The 21,709-nt window shown below is 41.1% G+C and overlaps 1 protein-coding gene across 2 annotated transcripts in view; it reads left to right on the forward strand.

Moving 5' to 3' along the window:
* The window catches only part of LOC145344044 (actin nucleation-promoting factor WASL-like), an 84,831-nt gene that overhangs the window by 53,870 nt on the left and 9,252 nt on the right, over nt 1-21,709 (forward strand). Inside the window, exons 6-9 of one of the 2 annotated variants that reach the window (XM_080190788.1) lie at nt 9,548-9,713; nt 11,556-11,598; nt 13,112-13,265; nt 21,381-21,398. In XM_080190788.1, the coding sequence (XP_080046914.1) occupies nt 9,548-9,713; nt 11,556-11,598; nt 13,112-13,265; nt 21,381-21,398 (381 nt within the window). The remainder of the gene's footprint in view (nt 1-9,547; nt 9,714-11,555; nt 11,599-13,111; nt 13,266-21,380; nt 21,399-21,709) is intronic. The other variant, XM_080190789.1, reaches the window with a different exon arrangement.

Here is a 21,709-nt window from a genome sequence, read left to right on the forward strand (position 1 = left end):
AAACGGCTTTATCCATGCCTCTCTAAACTGCAGTTTGTTCTTTTAGAATGCTGGGAATTTTGTTCAAAATTCATTTTTCTAATTAGTGGTTTATTCCATCAGAGCACTCAACAACATAGTTGGCTATGCCATTTAAAAATAGAATCTTAGGGAAGTTACAAAATCAGCACATTTTATATAATCATTAATACACAATGTGACCTTTCCTCACCTGAGATTTTCCAAGTATGAGAAGAGGACTGTTTGAACTAATTTAATAAACATGAGAGCATCTTCAAGAGTAAATTAGGTAACATAAAAGGGCTGCAAGTGAAGATCTATGTGAACCCAGAGGTGACCCTTTCATTCTTTAGGGCGGGACAAGAACCATAGGCTTCAGGAAAACACTGAATTAAAGCAATTGGAGGAACTGGACATTATCCAGCCAGTTCTGTTCTTGGATATGGCAGTACTCATAGTTCCTATATTGAAACTGGATAAGACTATCTTTATTGGTCGTGATTACAAGTTAACAGTTAATCGGGCTGTCAAGTTGGAATAATAACCAATCCAGAAGATTGAAGATCTGTCTGCAAAGCTGCTTGGAGGTTAATTCTATACAAAGTGAGTCATATCAGCAACTCGAATTACACAACATTGAGGTTATGTCACGATAAACACACACACAAATTTCTTCCAGTACACATGCCTGCCTTTTGGCATGTCTTCAGCATGTGCAATTTTCCAGAGGATGATGGAAAGTCTGCTACAGGGGCTGCCATGAGTTTGGTGTACCTTGATGTCAACTGGATTGACAGAAGCCGAGCATCAAGCAAATTTATAGGAGGTGCTAAAGAGATTTCAGGAGGGTTGGAGTTAGCCTCAACAATGAGAAATTTATTCATGGGGGCAATATTTCAACTCTATTTCTACTATTGGTGCACACTCTCAAGTTGATGGATGATTTTGAGGTGAAGTCTCCTACATTGCATCCTACCATTGAAGGGTTATGCCAAGGTTTTCCATCCACAGAATATCTGAACTATTGGTGTCAATGGAACAGTATTCACAAGTGGTGACTTGGTATACATGGTATAAAGCACATTAGAGCTGCGTCTTACCACCCAGTATCCAATGGAATAGATGAGTGAGCCATCCAAACTATTTAGTCTGGTCTAAAGAAGCAGTCATTTGGAATCCTGGAAACTAGAATCTCTCTCTTCCTCCTTGATTACCGGGCCATTCCACATGCAACAACTGGAGTCCCACCAACTGAATTGTTAATGAACTGCTGTCTCAGAATGGTATTGAACCTCATGTTCGCAAATTTGCTGGGGTCGGTGGAGACCAGCCAAAGTAGTCAGAGGCAAAACATGATTCAGGTCAGTCAACACAGTCATTTTATGGTGGATGGCGCCATGTACGTGAGGAATTTCGGGAGTCGTGTTGTGTCGCTTGAATCATTGTCTCTAAAACTGGGCCTTCTGTCTTATCAAGTGGACTTAGAAAGAAGAATAATCTGAAAAGACTGAGGGGACCAGATCAGAAACTCCCAAGGTATCACTTAGCGCTAGGGGTATGGATGAGGCAGAGTTTGTAAGGAGCACCCAGGACGGCTCCCTGAAACAGTATGTAGATAGTCCAACTAGGGAAGGGGCCATACTGGACCTGGTATCGGTGGTCGATGTTTCAGTAGGGGAGTAGTTTGGGAACATGACCACAATTCAGTAAGCTTTAAGTTACTGATGGATAAAGATAAGTGTATATAGAACATTACAGCACAGTACAGGCCCTTCAACCCTCAATGTTGTGCCGAGCTATGTCCAATCCCAAGATCAAGCTATCCCCTCCCTATAATTCTGGAGTGCCCCATGTGCCTATCCAATAGTCCTCAAGTTAAGCTGCTAAATTGGGGGAAGGCTAATTACAATAATATTAGGCAGGAATTGAAGAATGTAGATTAGGGGCAGATGTTTGAGGGCAAATCGACATCTGGTATGTGGGAAGCTTTCAAGTGTAAGTTGATAGGGATTCAGGACTAGCACACTTTTGTAAGGGTGAAGAATAAGTATGGCAAGTTTTGGGAACCTTGGATAATGAGAGATATTGTGAGCCTAGTCAAAGAGAAAAAGGAACCTTTTGTCAAAGTTAGGAGCCTGGGAACACACGAAGCAAGTGTGGAATAGAAGGAAAGTAGAAAGAAACTTAAGTAAGGAATAAGAGGAGCTAAAAGGGGTCATGAAAGAACATTGGCCAGCAGGATTAAGGAAAATCCCAAGGCTTTTTACACACATAGAGCAAGAGAGTAGCCAGGGAGAGGGTTTGCCCACTGAAAGACAAGGGAGGAAATCTATGTGCAGCCAGAGGAAATGCGCAAGGTATTAAATGAGTACTTTGAGTCAGTATTCACCAAAGAGAAGGACTTGGTGAATGATGAATCTGGGAAAGGATGTGTAGATAGTTTGAGTCATGTTGAGATCAAAAAGGAGGTGGTATTGGGGTTCTTGGGAAACATCAAGGTAGACAAGCCCCCGGGGCCTGATGGAATATACCCCAGAATACAGAGGCAAGAGAGGAAATTGCAGGGGCCTTGAGAGAAATCATTGTATCCTCACTGGCTGCGGGGGCAGAGGGTCCCAGAGGATTGGAGAATAGCCAGTGTTATTCCTTTATTTACAAAGGGCAGCAAGAATAATCCAGATAATTACAGGCTGGTGAGCCTCACATCAGTGGTAGGGAAATTATTGGAGAGGATTCTTCAAGACAGGATTTATTTCCACTTGGAAATAAGTGGACATATTAGTGAGAGGCAACATGGTTTTGTGAAGGGGAGGTCGTGTCTCATGAACTCGATCCAATTTTTCACGGAAGTGACGAAGATGATTGAGGGTAGGATAGTGGATGTTGTCTACATGGACTTCAATAAGACCTTTGACAAGGTTCCTCATGGCAGACTGGTGCAGAAGGTGAAGTCGCATGGGATCAGAGGTGAGCTGGCAAGGTGGATACAAAGCTGGCTTGGTCAAAGAAGACAGAGGGTAGCAGTGGAAGGGTACGTTTCTGAATGGAGGACTGCGACAAGTGGTGTTCCTCAGGGATCAGTGCTGGGACCTTTTCTGTCTTTAATATATATAAATGATTTGGAGGAAAGTGTAACTAGATTGATTAGCAAGTTTGTGGACGATACAAAGGTTGGTGAATTTGCGGATAGCGATGAGGACCATCAGAGGATACAGCAGGGTATAGATCAGTTGGAAACTTGGGCGGAGAAATGGCAGATAGCATTTAATCCGGGCAAATGTGAGGTAGTGTGTTTTGGAAGGCCTAATACTGATAGGAAATATGCAGTAAATGGCAGAACCCTAAAGAGAATTGATAGGCAAAGGGATCTGGGTGTACAGGTACACAGATCACTGAAAGTGGCAATGCAGGTGGAGAAAGTAGTCAAGAAGGCATACGACATGCTTGCTTTCATCGGCTGGGGTATTGAATTTAAAAATTGGCAAGTCATGTTGCCACTTTATAGAACCTTAGTTAAGCTGCACTTGGAATATAGTGTTCAATTCTGATTGCCACACTACCAGAAGGATGTGGAGGCTTTGGAGTGGGTACAGAAAAGATTTACCAGGATGTTGCCTGGTATGAAGGGCATTAGCTATGAGGAAAGGTTGGAGAAACTTGGTTTATTCTCACTGGAGCGACGGAGGTTGAGGGGAGACCTGATAAAAGTCTACAAGATCGAGAGGCATGGACAAGGTGGATAGTCAGAAGCTTTTTCCCAGGGTGGAAAAGTCAGTTACTAGGGGGCATAAGTTTAAGGTGCGAGGGGCAAGTTTTAAGAGATGTACGAGGCAGTTTTTTTACAGAATGGTGGGTGCCTGGAACTCGTTGCAGAGGAGGTAGTGGAAGCGGACACGGTAGTGACTTTTAAGGAGCGTCTTGACAAGTACATGAGATGGGAATAGAGGGATATGGTCCCTTAAAGTGTAGCGCGTTTTAGTTAAGTTGGGCAGCATGATCAGTGCAGGCTTGGAGGGCTGAAGGGCCTGTTCCTGTGCTGTAATTTTCTTTGTTCTTTGTATAGTATGAAGTTAGCCTAGACCCTAATTTTTCCTTTTTGAGTTTGGCATTAGGGTGAGCTTAAGTTGTTTAGCTCTAAGTATGATTCAGTTGAGCCACCGGGAAGTTTTTAGCAAAGCAAACTTTTATTTAAGAACACAGAATATAACAAAAAGTATTAGCATAACTTCTACCAATCAAAATACTTAAATGTGACTAAGTATAATTGTTGACAGCTAGCTACCTCTACTGTTCTTATTTAATGCAATATCCCCTTGGACATCTCTTCAGAATTAGTTAGCACAAAGAAACAAGTATGCTCACATGGTGTTAGTTCTCCAGACTTTTAACACTTCTGGACACAGATCCAGTTAGCAGTTTCCAGAGAATGATATATCCTCAAACAACTTCAGAAAAGTAAACTTAGTCTCTGGCAGTTCCTATCTCATATTTTGGAGAGCAGAGAAGAGGTCACTGCTCGCTCTCAAACAGCATCTAATCAGCAATTAGCTTGAATTCTGTGTAAGCCTAGCTCCACCCAGTTGTATAACCCTACCTGTCAGTCAACCTAATCATGTTCTACTCTGCAAAACCCTAGAGGAAATTTTTTTTAAAAAACTCTGCATTAGTCCAGATTAAAACAAACATTGTAGCAGTTAAGATCAATTTTGCTGCTGCAGTATCAATACAGGATGTTGGTCACAATCAAAATGACACATAATGAGTAAAACAGATTCTGCACAAGAAGTATGAACTAAAATGCACTAATTAAAAGCACAGTATTGTCACAACGCATAGACCATTTGAGAAAAATAGTGATGCTCCAGCAGCCCATTTTGCCATCAGGAAATACATTGCCATAAGAAAATGTTGCTCGCTTTTTTTTTGGTCCGGAGTACCTGGTTGTCCTATGGCAAGCACAACCGACTTACCATGGAAAGAATAGAACTGTGCTGGCTGTGCCTGAAGAGGCACCTGCCATGGTTTTGGCTGATAGCAGTCATGTGGAAGCTTCCTAGACAAGAGTTATGCTGCTTCACAAAGATTCAGAAGTCCCCTGAGAAACTTCATTAAACATTTAGACATTAATTTAGTCAATTATAGATTTTCTGGGACTGTATATTGACTATTGATATTTGCATAAAGGAGGTGGATACGACTGGAGGACGGAGAACAGGTAGAAATGATCAAGTCACAAGAGGGCCAATCCAAGAATGATAAAGATTTTGAATTTACTGGAATGATGGAATAGGCCTGGATAGACCAAATAGCGAGAAACTGTTCCCACATATGAAAGGATTGAGAACAAGAGGGCACAGGTTTAAAGTAAAAGAAGCAAAAGTGATAACAAGGAAGGATTTTTTCCACACGGTGAGCAGTTCAGAGTCTGGGATGCACAGCCTGAGGGTGCAGTGGAGGCAGGCTCAAATGAAGTATTCAAAAGGAAAGTGTAATCTGAAAAGGAAGACTGCAGTATTACGCAGAGAAGGTAGGAGAATGGAGTTAAATGAGTTATCCATTCAGAGAGCCAATGTGGAAACAATGGGCCAAATGATCACCACCTGCTCTGCAACAATTCTGTGAACTATTGGAGATGAGTGAAAGCAGAATCCTGTTGTAAAGATAAGATGAGCTGGAGCTTTTAAAATGTTGGACCCTTTTGCAGTTTGAATTTGCAGAGGCGAGAAAGGAATATGTGGAGTATCTGAACAGAACAGATGGGAGCGATTTAGGGAGATCAGATGGGAGTTCTAATGGTTAAAGCTAAGTAATTACCGTAAATGGGTAGTCATGGATTGCAACTTGACTTGTTGTAGAACTGAAGCATGAATTGCATTCCTTCTTTAAACACCTGGCTGAACAAGATTCTTCCTTCAGTGGAACCTATGCCCAGAACGTGCGCCCCATAAAATGAAGAACCTGATATGTCTGTTAACTAACAATATAATTGTCTGTAATTTCAAAAAAGGTAAGTGGTACAAAGAACAACCCAGCACAGGAAACAGGCCCTTCGGCCCAACGAGCCCGCGCCGCCATTTCAACAAAGCATTTTCCTACACCTACCCTGCCCCGTGTGTATGTGAATGGTACCCCTAATGTAGCCAGATCCAGGGGAGAATAGTGTAGGGTCAATTTGGTACACCAGTCAGCCTAAGAGCACATCTTTGGGGTGTGGGAGGAAACCGGAGCACCTGGAGGAAACCCGCGCAAACTCCCACAGACACAGGCCCAAATCCATGTATCTGCACAGCTAGCAGTGATAGTCACTGAGCTGTTGTGGTGCCCGTCTGCTGGTCCAGGATTAAGCACGCACAACGACATGAAGTACTAGGCCACTCCCAAAACCTCCAAGAGCAGCCTGCGCACGACCCACCGTGTGCATGCCCCTCGTTTGACAGCAAGGTGGACTGACACCTGTGGATTAAAAGAGACAAAACATTAACATGTAATATTACATTTCCAGTGTCGTCCCGAGGCTCTGACCCTTTTTAATACCGTCTTCTGTAACCCTCCATCCCTGTTTCACTCGTGTGTCTATCTAAGTAAACCTTAAACAAGTCCAACGTGCCTGCCTCCACCACCTTACTTGGTAGTGCATTCCATACCCCTACGACCCTCTGCATGGAAAAACCTTCCTCTAGTATCCAAATTATACTTCTCCCCCCTCGCCCTTAGATCATGACCTCTCGTAATAGTTGTCCCCAATCTAGAGAAAAGCCTGCCACTGTTGACTCTATCTATTCCCCTCATTATTTTATACCCCTCTATCAGATTCCCCCCTTAATCACCGTCTTTCTAAGGAGAAGAGCCCCAGTTTTTCCAATCTTTCCTCGTAACTCAGTCCTTCCATACCAGGCAGCATCCTGGTAAACCACCTCTGCACTCTCTCCAGGGTCTCCACGTCCTTCCGGTAGTAAGGTGACCAGAACTGGACACAGTACTCCAAATGCGGTCTATCCAATGTTCTGTGCAACTGAAGCACTAGACGACAGCTCTTATACTCTATACCCCTTCCTATAAAGGCTAGCATTCCGTAAGCTTTCTTCACAACCTTCTCTACCTGTGTTGACACCTTCAGAGACTTGTGCACCTGCACTCCCAGGTCCCTCTGTATTTCTATACTCTTAATCGGTCTACCTTTTATCATGTAACTCCTCCCTGCATTATTCCTTCCAAAATGCATCACCTTGCATTTGTTAGGGTTAAATTCCATCTGCCATCTATCTGCCCAGTATACCAACCTATCTATATCTTGCTGTGTCACCTGACAATCCACCTCAGTATCCGCCAAACCTGCCATCTTGGTGTCATCTGCAAACTTGCTGATCAAACCACGTACACCCTCTTCCAAGTCGTTTATATATATTACAAAGAGGAGAGGTCCCAGTACTGAGCCCTGCAGCACACCACTGGTAGAGGCTGGTATTTTCCCATTGTAATGCAGTGTTCACATTTGGCGTGTCAGATTGGTCTCAGCATTTCAAAATGCATATGGTATTGAGCAATTATTGGACCCCATTACCTTTCAGGAGCAATCTTCAATTTCATTTGGATCAATCGCTGTCAGTCCTTGGGCCATTTTGGTTGTCAAGATGGTGACTGAATGTAACTATTGGATCAAAATCCCCATTAATGGGTAAATAGCTGGATTTAATTTATGCAGAACATGCACCAAAAAGGACATCTAACATTGTGGTGCTCTACAAATCCGAAAGTTCCCTTTCATTGATAGAGGATTGGTTGTCAAATAGGAGGCAGAGAGTGGGGTCAATGGGTGCTATTCGGATTGGCGGATGGTGACTAGTGGAGTGCCCCAGGGGTCAGTGCTGGGGCCTCAGCTATTTACCATTTATATAGATGATCTGGAGGAGGGAACCGAGTGTAGGGTGTCGAAATTTGCTGATGACACCAAGATTGGTGGAACGGCAAATTGTGCGGAGGGTGTGGAGAGTCTGCAGAAGGATCTAGATAGGCTGGCGAATGGGCCAGGAAATGGCAAATGGAATTTAATGTTGGCAAGTGTGAGGTGGTCCACTTTGGTAGGAATAATGGAAGGATTATTACTTACGTGGCGAAAAACTGCAGCAGGCGACGGTGCAGAGGGACCTCGGGGTCCTTGTGCATGAGTCGCAAAAACCCAGCTTGCAGGTGCAGCAGGTGGTCAGGAAGGCGAATGGGATGCTGGCCTTCATAGCGAGGGGGATTGAATATAAAAGTAGGGAGGTCTTGCTGCGGCTGTATAGGGCATTGGTGAGGCCGCAGCTGGAGTACTGTGTGCAGTTTTGGGCGCCGTACTTACGCAAGGATATTTTGGCCTTGGAGGGAGTGCAGAGGAGGTTTACTAGGCTGATACCGGAGTTGAGGGGGTTGAGCTACGAGGAGAGGCTGAATAAACTAGGCTTGTACTCGTTAGAGTTTAGAAGAATGAGGGGAGATCTCATTGAGACGTTTAAGATGATGAATGGGATGGATAGGATAGAGGTGGAGAGACTCTTCCCACTCAGAAAGGATAGTAGGACTAGGGGGCATAGCCTCAAGATAAAGGGGGGACGGTTTAGAACGGAGTTGAGGAGGAACTTCTTCACTCAAAGGGTGGTGAATCTCTGGAATTCTGTGCCCGTTGAAGTGGTGGAGGCTACCTCGCTAAATATTTTTAAGACGCGGGTTGATGGGTTTTTGATAAGAGAGGGGATTAAGGGTTATGGGGAGAGGGCAGGAATGTGGAACTGAGCCACGACAGATCAGCCATGATCTTATTGAATGGCGGGGCAGGCTCGAAGGGCTAGATGGCCTACTCCTGCTCCTATTATGTTCTTATTGTTCAGTGTGGCTTTAAGATCTAATTCTAGGAGTTTGAAGCGAGGCTTTCCTTTTGTAGTAGTTTTCCATTTTGAACTGTTTAATCACGTCAGTATAAAGAGCTCCAGATCATTTTTTTTGCTTTCTCTCAAAAGTCTGTTTTTTTTTCCTAGACTGTAGAGCAAGTTGTATTTTTAAAAAATTGTATTAGTTTGTATTACTTTCATGCCATGAAATTATTTATACAATTTTTAATTTTGAACGTTAGACATAAATTCAGTATTTCGGTAAGTTAGTCTGGAAGAGCTGAAAAAGTTGCATCTAAAGGTTTTAGCACTGAAGTCACCAACTCTAACTGGAAACCATAATGATGACTCTTATGTGTAGTAGATGCAAATATAAAGTAACTTTTGTCAAGACTGCCTCATCTTGGAGGATGCAACTACAATGCTGACTTAAAATATTTGCTTCAGATGCGTCTCAAAATATTGAGGCTGTCATGGGAAGAGAGATGGTTAATAATTAGTGGGTTCCCCTATGCTGCAATAATGAATGGAAGGAAAAATCTGTGTTCTGGATTGTACCCCCATCTCTCCTCCACTCCCTCTCCATCCCTTTTCTGTCCCATGAACTGTTATCTGAAGAAAGGTATGAAGGTGGAAAGCACTAATTTACAAATGTAATGATGGATTTTTTTTTTCCTTTTTAGGACCATCTCTTCCTATGGCTACAGTTGACATTAAGAATCCAGAAATTACCAATGTTCGATACAATGCACAGGTTAACAATTTTGTGTACGCCAAAGATAAGAAGAAAGTCAAGGGTAAAAAGAAGAAATTGACTAAGGCAGATATTGGCACGCCAAGTAACTTCCAGTAAGTATTCTTGATCGTTCAGTAATTAAAAATCACTCTCCTGAAAAAATAATTTCAGCATGTAGCTTCCATTTCTTTTTAATGATTCTACATAAAATGGCTGAACAGAGTACACTATAATTTTTTTTTTTACTGGCTCAAGATTTCAGATCTGTGAAACTGCAAACCCAATTAAGTTACTTGGTTAATTTATTCTCTTAGCTGTTTGTTTTGTAAGTTTCTCCATTACAACTTGGATTGCTGTTTTCATCATCACTTTCGTAAATTAAATATGAGAGCATGTCATTGGTAATAAAGAACATTGGGTGGAATTGCAGTTCTGGGATAGCATGGTGGCACAGTGGTTAGCACTGCTGACTCTCAGTGCCAGGGACCCATGTTCAGTTCCAGTCTTGGGCGACAGTGTGGAGTTTGCAGGTTCTCCCCATGTCTGAATGGGTTTCCTCTAGATCCTCCTGTTTCCTCCCACAGTCCAAAGCTGTGCAGGTTTGGTTGATTGGCTGTGCTACGTTGCTTCTTAGTGTCCAAAGCTGTGTAGATTAGGGGATTAGTGGGTTAAATACATGAGGTTACAGGGATAAGGCCTAGATAAGTTGTTCTGTTGGAGAGTCGATGCAAGCACAATGGGCGAATGCCCTCCTGCACTGCAGGGATTCTATGAAAATCTGAGTCAGCATGCGTAAAACTTGCAAGTTACAACTACATTTTAGCTATGGATTTTCTTTTCAAAACCCAAAGTGAGTAACAAGTTTTTACTTCAAGTATTAAAGCAAATGTAAGTGGTTGCAAAACGCAATCATTTCAAATAAAAATTTATTGAGCTCTCTTCTGTGCTCTGCCAGTACAGCATTCTTTAGTATACATATGGTTCTTGCTAGCTATACCACTTGTGTATCCTTCCACATGTTTCACTATTATTGTATAATTATTATAAGTCATCTGTGTTCTAAACTTGTATATCATTTTATCTTTCTCCTTAAAAAAGGAAGGCAATTCAAAAGTTGTGTAGAGAAAACATTATTCCAAATGTGGTACATCCAATTCTGACTGCGATGTTTGCCCACATAATAGTTGAGGACCACCAATGTGCCAGTAAATTAAAGCATCCATAACACAATGCTCAGAATAGCCAGGGGTTCCCATGTGATTTTCTATCCAGCCTGTCCTTGCTGCTAGGATGCATGTGAGCATGCTTTGTGAAGGCAAGGTTGTTCTCAGCTATGATTACTGCAGTCCATTTCACTACTAAAACCGAATATGGGATCAACATTTGAAGAACAGCCTTTGGGGAAAGGCATCTGAGAACTGCCACCTATGAAATTGCACTCACCTGATTCAATATCCTCCAGCAGAGAAAAAGAATAGAGAGAGGAAGAGCAATTTAGAATGAGGAAATTATCCTTAAGATGTTCACTTGAATTCAGTTTAGTATTTTCCTGGTGAGAGTTGCTTTAAAAGGCATCTAAGGGTTGGCACAGTGATTAGCACTGCTGCCTCACAGTAGGGACCCGAGTTCAATTCCTAGCTTGGATTACTGTCTGTGTGGACTCTGCACGTTCTCCCCATGTCTATGTGGGTTTCCTCCCAGGTGCTCCAGTTTCCTCCCACACTCCAAAGATGTGCAGGTTAGGTTGATTGGCCATGCCAATTTGACCCCAATGTCAGAGGGATTAGCAAGGTAAATATGTGAGGTTACGGGAATAGGACCTTGGTGGGATTGTGGTTGGTGCAGGCTCAATGGGCCAAGTGGCCGCCTGCACTGTAAGGATACTATAATTTTAAAAGACACCATGTATTCTGTATTATAACTTTGAATATGATTTGTATCCTTTCTAATTGCAGACATATAGGACATGTTGGCTGGGACCCAAATACAGGTTTTGATGTAAGTAAAATGAGTTATTCTGAATTCATCTGAAGATTCTTTTCTTTAAAATATTTGCAAACATTCACACGCCTAAATATGAAGGGTTATTGTCATGATCTTGTATATAAACTGTTTTACTTGAAACAGGAGAATTTGTTTTGTCCTGTTTGAGTGTGCTCATAGGTATGCCATTCCTGGGCTTTATCCCTATGGCTCCATGATTCTGTGGTTCATGGGAAAGCAGATTGATAAATCATTCTTCTTTGACCTGCTGCCTATTGAGATTGTAGAGTCACCATGAATCTGTGATGTGAAGAAATGTTTGATATTGGTTGCAAACTTGCTATTAGAGGTCAAGCAGGGATTCTTTCAAATGCTCAAGTTTTTGAGTTGAATTAACCATCTTAAAGACAAACAGCAACCTAGAATAATTTTATGTTACAGAAAATGAAAGAATTGATACTTGAATTGAAGCCATATGTACCTTTGGCTCCTACTAATACTTTGAAATAAGTTGCTTAAGTATATTCCATTTTTTAATGGCAAGTATTCAGCAGACACCTCTTGTGTTCAAATGTAAAATTATAACTGGATAAAACTCCCCTATGGTTTTAAAAACAGCAAACGTGAGATAACTGGAACGTTGAATAAGACTTGCAAATTACCATCCATCAGAAATATTAATTTTCTCACAAATATCAAGTAATCATTGGTTAGTGTAATTGCAGTGTAATACTACTTTGCTTAGTTTTAAATCAGAATTTGATTTCCCATGTTGCATCATTATATCTCTTCACTCTCCATTTATGCTATTCTTGAGGGCCTTTTCATGCTACAGATTGCCAGCTCTGACTAATAATTGAGGGGTGGCACGGTGGCTGTGTGGTTAGCACTGTTGCCTCACAGCGCCAGGAAGCTGGGTTCAGTTTTGGCCTTGGATGATTGTGTGGAGTTTGCACATTCTCCCCATGTCGATATGGGTTTATTCTGGGTTCTCCCGTTTCCTCCCACGGTCCAAAGACATGCAGGTTAGGTGGATTGGCAATGCTAAATTGCCCCTTTGTGTCAAGGGAATTAGCAACATTAATACATGGGGTTATGGAGATGGGGCCTGGGTGGGATTATTGTCGGTGCAGGTTTGATGGGCTGAATGGACTCCTTCTGCAGTGTAGCGACTCTGATTCTATGAATTGGAATGAAATCATGCTGTCTCATTAAATTGAAGCTCCTTGTTGAGCAATTTTCATGTCTCTAAAAGCTGCATTTGAACACATACAAGTAAAAACACACAAGTTCTGATCAACTGCATTATCACTGCGTAATGCACTGAATTGACATCAGCATTTAGCAAATAGGTCCTCCAGTTGGTAAAGTATCCCAACCTAATGTTGTTTACTTGAATGCAAATTCATCAGAAATAATAAAATAATAGCATGATGATAGGACTATGTGTGAACTTCAGCAGAATTCTTTTATATTTTTGTCGATTCAACTTCAGTTGCTTAAATATCCATGTTTATTTTATTTACAGCTGAATAATCTGGATCCTGAATTGAAGCATCTGTTTGACATGTGCGGTATTTCCGAGTCACAGCTGAAGGACAAAGAAACATCAAAAATTATATATGATTTCATAGAGAAAAAGGGAGGAGTTGAAGCTGTGAAAAATGAGTTGCGGAGACAAGGTAAGTTGGCACTATGTTCATCTGTATTTTCAAGACCATGACTTGTTGACCAACTTTAATGTTTTTTCAGAAGTTTAAAACTCATCATTAAGGGTTTATTGTTGATCTTTGGACTGAAATTTCACTTTTTATAGTGTGATCTTCATACACATTTTCTACCATAAAAGGATTGTTATATTTTGTGGAAATAACGCTCAGCTTCAAGTGCCATTCTAATCTCCTGCTTGATTCTTTACTGACCACATTGTAACACACTTATTTCAATCATAGTGTCTATCCTTCATGTTCTAGATCTTTTGACTCTGGCCCTCATAGGTGAGTCACAAGTCCCAACACTTTGGAAATTGTTTTGGCTAACTTTGTGATCTACCAGTAATATGTCCTAGGTAACAAACTGAGTAACCTTGCTGGCAATTGCTTTAGCTGCTACTTAAGTGTCTTGAGCCTCCAAGATTATTCTCTTGCCCTTGATTTAATTTATTATTATCACATGTATTGGTATACAGTGAAAAGTATTGTTTTTTGTATAGATAGAGTCAATGGATGGGAGGCTGGTTTGTGAGAGGGACTGGGGTTTGTTCATGACCCTGAGGTGATAACCCATCACTTAAGACCTTTTAAATTATTAAACAATGGAACTATGAACCAACAAATACATGTATCTGTAGTTTCCTGCACCAACATCCGTGTGACCACTGAATGAAACTGTAAAGACCAGTTTTGTGGGCCGCACCCTCAGGAAACTGACAATTCAGGTTCAGTTCATTTAGGACACCTACAGGCAGCAAAGAGAGGATGCTTTCAAACTAACCAGATCCCAGCTCCTAGAAAAGGAACACAAATGATTACTCCATTGCATCACTCAATTCTTTGAAATTCAGTATTTCTAACTTGAAGCTGTTTTTTCAACAAGCTTAAAATTGTGCCTTTAGGTTATATATTTCTATTCTACATTCAGTTTCTGAGAACCAAGCATTATGAATTATATATGAATTGACTGACTCCTGCGTTGTGATTTCATTCAGCCCATAAATATGCCTTGGATTTGCTTAGTCTAATTCTTCAGTGCCATTTTAGAAGTATTTTTATGTTTGATTCCCTTTTAAATTATTATATTCTCTGCCTCAATATCCACATTAGAATTATACAAGTTTCTGTGAAGGAAGGTTGCGTGAACCACAGTTTCCACTTCCTGCTTGCTAGCACAATTCAAAGCAAATCTCATTGGCCAGAAATATTCTCCCCCCACCCCCCCAATCTCTGCCAAAACTCCACATTGGCCTCTGCTACAAATATTTATTTACTTTTCCATCTAAAAAAATCAATAGTCTCTGCCTCAATTGATTTGTTTTCTTCCAATTTCTCTTCTTGGTCTTAGACAATCTTGAAATTCTGATCTGTTGTCACCCACTCCCTAAACTGAGGAAATTGTCTTTGGTTGCGATTGGGTGAGCATTCAAAATATTTATTTCCTTTAAGATTATTTCTTACCGGAGTGGCAAAAAATATTATTTCTAGTCACATAAGAACATAAGAAATAGGAGCAGGAGTAGGCCATCTAGCCCTTCGAGCCTGCCCCGCCATTCAATAAGATCATGGCTGATCTGTTGTGGCTCAGTTCCACTTTCCCGCCCTCTCCCCATAACCCTTAATCCCCTCTCTTATCAAGAACCCATCAACCCGCTTCTTAAAAATATTTAGCGAGGCAGCCTCCACCACTTCAGCGGGCAGAGAATTCCAGAGATTCACCACCCTTTGAGTGAAGAAGTTCCTCCTCAACTCCGTTCTAAACCGCCTCCCCTTTATCTTGAGGCTGTGCCCCCTAGTCCTACTGTCTTTTTTGAGCGGGAAGAGTCTCTCCACCTCTATCCTATCCATCCCATTCATCATCTTATACGTCTCAATGAGATCTCCCCTCATTCTTCTAAACTCTAACAAGTACAAGCCTAGTTTATTCAGCCTCTCCTCATAGCTCAATCCCCTCAACTCCGGTATCAGCCTAGTAAACCTCCTCTGCACTCCCTCCAGGGCCAAAATATCCTTGCGCAGGTGCGTCTAATAACTAGACTCCATTCCTGGTGAATCTATCCTTTACATGTTGTCACGTTTACACTTACTATAATAGAGGGTTCAAAAATTCACACAGTAACTGGCCAATCAGTTGTCTTGTGTAAATTTATCACTATCTCGTAAATTCCTGCACACTGCTTCAGTTCATCTAAAAACTCAATGCTAATATTCTCTCTCCTATGGTTTTATCAGCATTAACTTTCAAGAGAGAACCTTTGAATTTTTGTCCATCTGCACTTCATCTTTCCTTTTGAAATTTAAACTCCAATTCTTATTTCCCACTCAAAATTTATCACCTTCTCAACAGTAATTTACTTAATACCTGTCTGTCTATATAATTGAACCTTCGACCTTCCAGCCATTCTTACTCTTCCCACCTGTGGATCAATCAAATTTCAAAATGATGTCCATGCACCATATTTTGTAAAAATGCAGGATTTACATATTGTCTTTGACGTATGTTGTTAACAACATTTGCCACTGAGCCACACGATGGCCAAAATCTTGGTCAGAGGGAAACGTTTTAAAGAGCATCTTAAGAGGTGCACTGGGAGAGGCAAGAAGGTGAAAGCCTACTTAATGATGGAGTGATTAATCAAGTTAATGCAAGAGGCAGAATTTGAAAAGCGCAATAAGAGGAGTGGAAGAAGTTAGACATAATGAGGGGAAAGGCCATGGAGAGATTTGAAAACAAAGTTGAGCATTTTAAAATTGATGTTGCCAAACTGGGAATTAATTTGGGTCAGCAAGCACAGGAGTGATGCATGAATAGTAGTTTTACATGAGTTCAAAGCTATAGTGGGAGACTGTCCAAGAAAGCACAAGAACGCCAAATTAAATATAAAAATGCAACTAGAACTGATTACTGGAGTGCCACGTTTCTAATCTGCAATTTGAGACACAACCACGCGCTCCAATGTTTTTGTCTCTTGCCTGTCAATTAGCTTTCTAACTCAACAGCCACATTTCTCCATGCCACATCCATTTAATATAAAAAGAAAGTGTCTCAGAATTCTGAAGGTATTGTATCTGTAGTATCGCTGCAAAGATATAATGCAACCCAGATCCTTTCTTTGAGCAGGAAGGCATGGATTGGATTAATTTTTATCCATATCTGCCATCCCTTCTCCAGACTTACGCAAACTTCTCCTTTCCGCTTCCTCTCATTTGTCTTTTCTTTTTCTTCTTGTCCCATTCTCTTCAGAATTTACTCTGTAACCCTGCTAAATTTGAAAAATCTGAATTATCTTCACTATTCGTGTATAACATTTAAGCGATTGTACACCAGAGTTTTTATAACAGCCTCTTGAAGTACCTTATCAAATGGCTTATCCAAAATCATATGCACAACCGGTCATTAATAAAAAAGCTAAAATGTTAAATAAAATTTGCCGTTAACAGATTTCTTGTTGTCCATGATTTGCATTTTGAAATATTCACAAGATTGCCCCCGACTGACATTTAACTCTGTTTTAACAATGTTGCATTGACTACTCTGCTGGCCTGAAGTACAATTTGCATAACTAAGGAGGATTGAAATTCTGTGGTCTATGCTTCTGTTAATATCCTTTCTTACTAGCATGCTTGCAACCAGCACTCAGAATTCTTTACATTTTAATTTATCGTACCACTTCCTTTCCTGCAGGAGCCTCTGATTGCTTCGCATCTTTGTTCTCATTTTGATCCTTTCTTAATAAAAATGAAAATTATTATTTTGCTGCCTCATCTTTAACCTCAGCAAATAAATTTACACTTTCATCTGAACTTAATCTTCCCTTCACTTCCAATGTGATTATAAAATAAATGCTTTTCCTTTAATTTCTGCTAGGCATTTAATTTTCCCTTTTCAACTCTTTAACCTATCTATCTAAATTTTCTATATAAATTTTATTTATAACTAGCATATATTTTAGTGTCAAACATGAATTTAGACAAAATATAGTCCTTGAGGATAATTGGATTAAATGATCTCCATTTTTTTAGTCATAAATTCAATCTCTATACTTTTATTTACATTATAAAATTCCCTGTGTTTACATTTATAATGGAAACTGCCAATATAATTTTTCATGCTGTAATAATTCTTGACTGCGATGGTGCTTTAGGATCATGACAGAAGGGAATGTACAATTATGGTATGACCCTTGCACAAGGGCAATTTCCATTATAAATGCAGGTATACAAAATTAGGGAAAATACAGTAGTAAGAGTTTAGTGTTGACTATAATTTAATTTTTTTTATGTTTTGCCCCCTCTCTAGTCAGGCCATCCACATGCTGAATGAAAAATTCCTCCTGAATACACTCTACAAATTTCTCTCTTGTCCAAGCCCCTAATACTATTGCTGTCCCAGTCAATATTGGGAAAATTAAAGTCCCCTCCTATTACCACCCTCTTTTTCTTGGAGTTATCTGTAATCTCCTTACATATTTACTGCTCAATTTCCCGCTGACTATTTGGGAGCCTGTAGTATAATCCTATCAGTGATATCTCCCTTTTTATTTCTCAGTTCTACCCATATAGACTCAGTGGGTGAACCCTTGGATGTATCCCTCCCTCAGTATTGCCGTGATGTTCTCCCTAAAATGCAACTACCCCTCCTCTCCTAACTCTTGTCCTACCTTTCCTATGTACCCTGGAACACTGAGCTGCCAGCCCTGCCCTTCCCTTAGCCATGTTTCAGTAATAACTATAATATCCCAGTCCCGTGTACCCATCCATGTCCTGAGATCACCTGCCTTGCCTGTCAGCTCCCTTGCATTAAAATAAATGCAGTTTAATCTCGACTTCCCTTGCTCTTTGCCCTGCTTTCTCAGTCTATCTATCCTGTCATGTTTTGTGCACTCTCCATGTTTTATTTCTCTTAACCTTACTGGACCCAGTCACTGAGTTCTCTACAGACTCTGTACTGTGGTCTTTTTTGATTTTTGTCTTTGGTTTCTCTGCCTTATACTTGCGCCTTGGTTGCCTTTTTGTTTTGGTCCCTACTTTACTCTCTCACTTCCTGCATTGGTTCCCATCCCCTGCCACAGTTTAAACACTCGCAAACTCTTCCCCTAGGACATTGGTTTCAGTCCTGCCCAGGTGCAGACCATCCTGGTCCCACCTCTCCCAAAACCTGTTCCAGTGTCCTAGGAATTTGAATCCCTCCCTTTTGCATCATCTCTCAAGCCACATAGTCATCTTAGCTATCCTGACATTCCTATCTGACTAGCACATGGCATTGGTAGCAATCCTGAGATTACTACCTTTTGAAGTCCTACTTTTTAGTTTAACTCTTAACTGCCTAAATTCAGTCTGTAGGACCTCATCCTTTTTTTTTACCTACCTCGTTGGTGCCTTTATACACCACAACAGCTGGCTGTTCACCCTCCCTCTCTAGAATGTTTTGCAGCCGCTCTGAGATTTCCTTGGCCCTTGCACGAGGGAGGCAGTATATCATCGTGGAGTCTTGTTTGCAATGTAAGAAATGCCTGTCTATTCCCCTTACAATTGAGTCCCCGATCGCTTAAGCACCACCGCAGGGGACCCCTGCCCTGCCTTCTTACTCTTTGTCTGTCTGATGGTCACCCATTCCTTATCTTCCTCAGTAATTTTTATCTCTGGCGTGACCAACTCACTGAATGTGCTATCTACGACCTCCTCAGCATTGTGGATGGTCCAAAGTGAATCCCTCTGCAGCCGCATCACTATCGAGCGGTTTAACAGGAGGTATAATTGTACACAGTTCCTGCATGTGAAGGAGCCAGGGACATAGGAAAGGTCCCTGAATTCCCACATCGCACAAGAGGAACATGTCATGGATCTGGGAACCTCCTGCTAACTTAACTCTTAAGCTAATTTACAGCAACTACAATGCCAAGACAAATGAAAGAGGAAAAGCTACTTTTCAGTCACCAGCCAATCATTTACCTGCTGCCTGTGATGGTTCGATTTCTTTCTATCTCTCACTTGCCCTTGCCTTTCCTCGTATGTCCACCTCTCCACTCCTCCTAAAGGTGAGCACCTCTTTCCCCTCAGCACCAAATTCCCACTCGGCTTCAAATTCCTGATACCCTCACTCTGGCTGAATCTCACTCAGGCTGCAGTCTCTCTCCCACTGGCTTGCGCTAACTCGTGGGAGAATTGAGGGGTGGGGAACAATATTCTTAAATTTCTGACTCGTGCACCCTTCAAGATAGGATTTTTTTTTAGTGTAGAATTAACATAATGATCTGGGTTAAGCCTAACAAATGTCATGTAAAATTTAACTTGTATTTTTGTATTTGGTGGCCTATTATGTAAATCACACCATTTATATTTGCATACCTACCTTTTTAAATCAAATTATCCGCAGTTGTAGATCTGTTCCGCACTGTTGACATCTACTTCGGTTTGCTGTTTTTCTAAAAATAGATTTGTTCACAATAATCTACTTGGAGTTCCATCTGTTCTCCCTCTTCTTCTGTCTGCCTTCTCGCAAGTTACCATGCTCTTAATTTTGCGTCATGAACCAACTTTGTACTTATTTCCACATCCATTACATAAAACTGAAAGCAAGAGCAATCTCAGCACAGATCACTGGGCTACTTGCTAACTAAATCTTATCAAGACTTAAGAAGTATCCACAAGCGTGGTAAAACACCTTGGCCTCTAATTTTCTAGCGTATGTGTTTTTAAAATGTAAGATTCCCTGCTGTTGAGTTTTGCTTAGAAGGAGGAATTTTGCGAATGTTGAAAATTAAGGTTAGGGGTGTGGAAGGTTTTCAAAGCTTGCAGAGGATTTGGACTAATTAGAAAAATGGGCTGAAAAAAGGCAAATGGAATTTAATGCAGACAAGTGTGAGGTATTGCACTTTGGAAGGACAAAACCAAACTAGAACGTACAGAGTAAATTGTAGGACTCTGAAGAGTGCAGTTGAACAGAGGGATCTGGGAATACAGGTACAGAAATCCCTAAAAGTGATGTCACAGGTGGATAGGGTCGTAAAGAGTGCTTTTGGTACATTGGCCTTTATAAATCGGAGTATCAAGTATAAAAGTTGGGGTGCTATGGTAAGGTTATATAAGGCATTGGTGAGGCCGAATTTAAAGTATTGTGTACAGTTTTGGTCACCTAGTTACAGGAAGAATGTAAATAAGGTTGAAAGCGTGCAGAGAAGGTTCACAAGGATGTTGCTGGGACTTGAGAACCTTAGTTACAGAAAGAGATTGAATAGGTTAGGACTTTATTCTCTGGAGCATAGAAGAATGAGGGGAGATTTGATAGCGGTGTATAAGTTTTTGATGGGTATAGATAGAGTGAATGCAAGCAGGCTCTTTCCACTGAGGCTAGGGGAGGAAAAAAACCAGAGGGCATGGGTTAAGGGTGAAAAGAGAAAAATTTAAAGGGAATATTAGGGGGGGCTTCACGCAGACAGTGGTGGGGGTGTGGAATGAGCTGCTGGATAAAGTGATAAATGCAAGGTCACTTTTAATATTTAAGAAAAGCTTGGACGGATTCATGGATGAGAGGGGTGTGGAGGGATATGGTCCAAGTGCAGGCCAGTGGGACTAGGCAAAAAATGGTTCGGCACAGACAAGAAGGGCCAAAAGGCCTGTTTCTGAGCTGTAATTTTCTATGGTTCTATGGGTGGAATTTTCCTATTCCGCCCACTGCGGGAATCATAAGCAGGGGGGACAGAAAATTTGGGGGACCGTTTAGAGATGTGTTGACTTGGGGCAGGTGGCTGGAAAATTCTGCCCTATGTTAGGCTGATTGGTATACCAAATTGACACTATGCTCCCCTGAATCTGGCTACATTAGGGGTTCCACTCTCATACACACAGGGCAGGGTAGGTGTAGGAAGATGCAGCGGCGTGGGCTCGTTGGGCCGAAGGGCCTGTTTCCCGTGCTGGGTTGTTCTTTGTTCTTTGTTCTTGCATCTCTTCTGATTTCCTTAGGTATTCTGGAATCCATAACGTCTGAGCTACTTTAATGTTTAATTTCATTAGAGTGCCCCTTTTGAATACTAATAGTGGCTCTCAGCATGAAATACATTTTTCCATTTTGTTTTGCTTCTACAGGTTCACCACAATGGTTTGGTAGGTTTTTTTGTCTAAGTGTGCTTGCTTGAAGTTTCCTGTTTTAAAAAAAATGCATTGATTGAAACATAGTGCATTCATTTCACACACACTAACAGCTGGATTTCATTTTGAAGACTCCTGCTTCTTGGCCTTAAAAATATTAATGTTAAATCTTGGGATTTATTATCCCAACTGCACAATACTTAGCTTGACCTGGTTACTGTAGCTGATTTTCATTGAGGACCAATTTATATTTCATTAGTTTCCCACAAGCAAGAAAATAGATTTTATTTGTTTTATTGGTCCTTTTGGCTACACTGATGTACAAC

This window comes from Carcharhinus amblyrhynchos, chromosome 6, assembly GCF_965287045.1.
Source record: "Carcharhinus amblyrhynchos chromosome 6, sCarAmb.v2.hapA, whole genome shotgun sequence".
Classification (NCBI taxonomy): domain Eukaryota; kingdom Metazoa; phylum Chordata; class Chondrichthyes; order Carcharhiniformes; family Carcharhinidae; genus Carcharhinus; species Carcharhinus amblyrhynchos.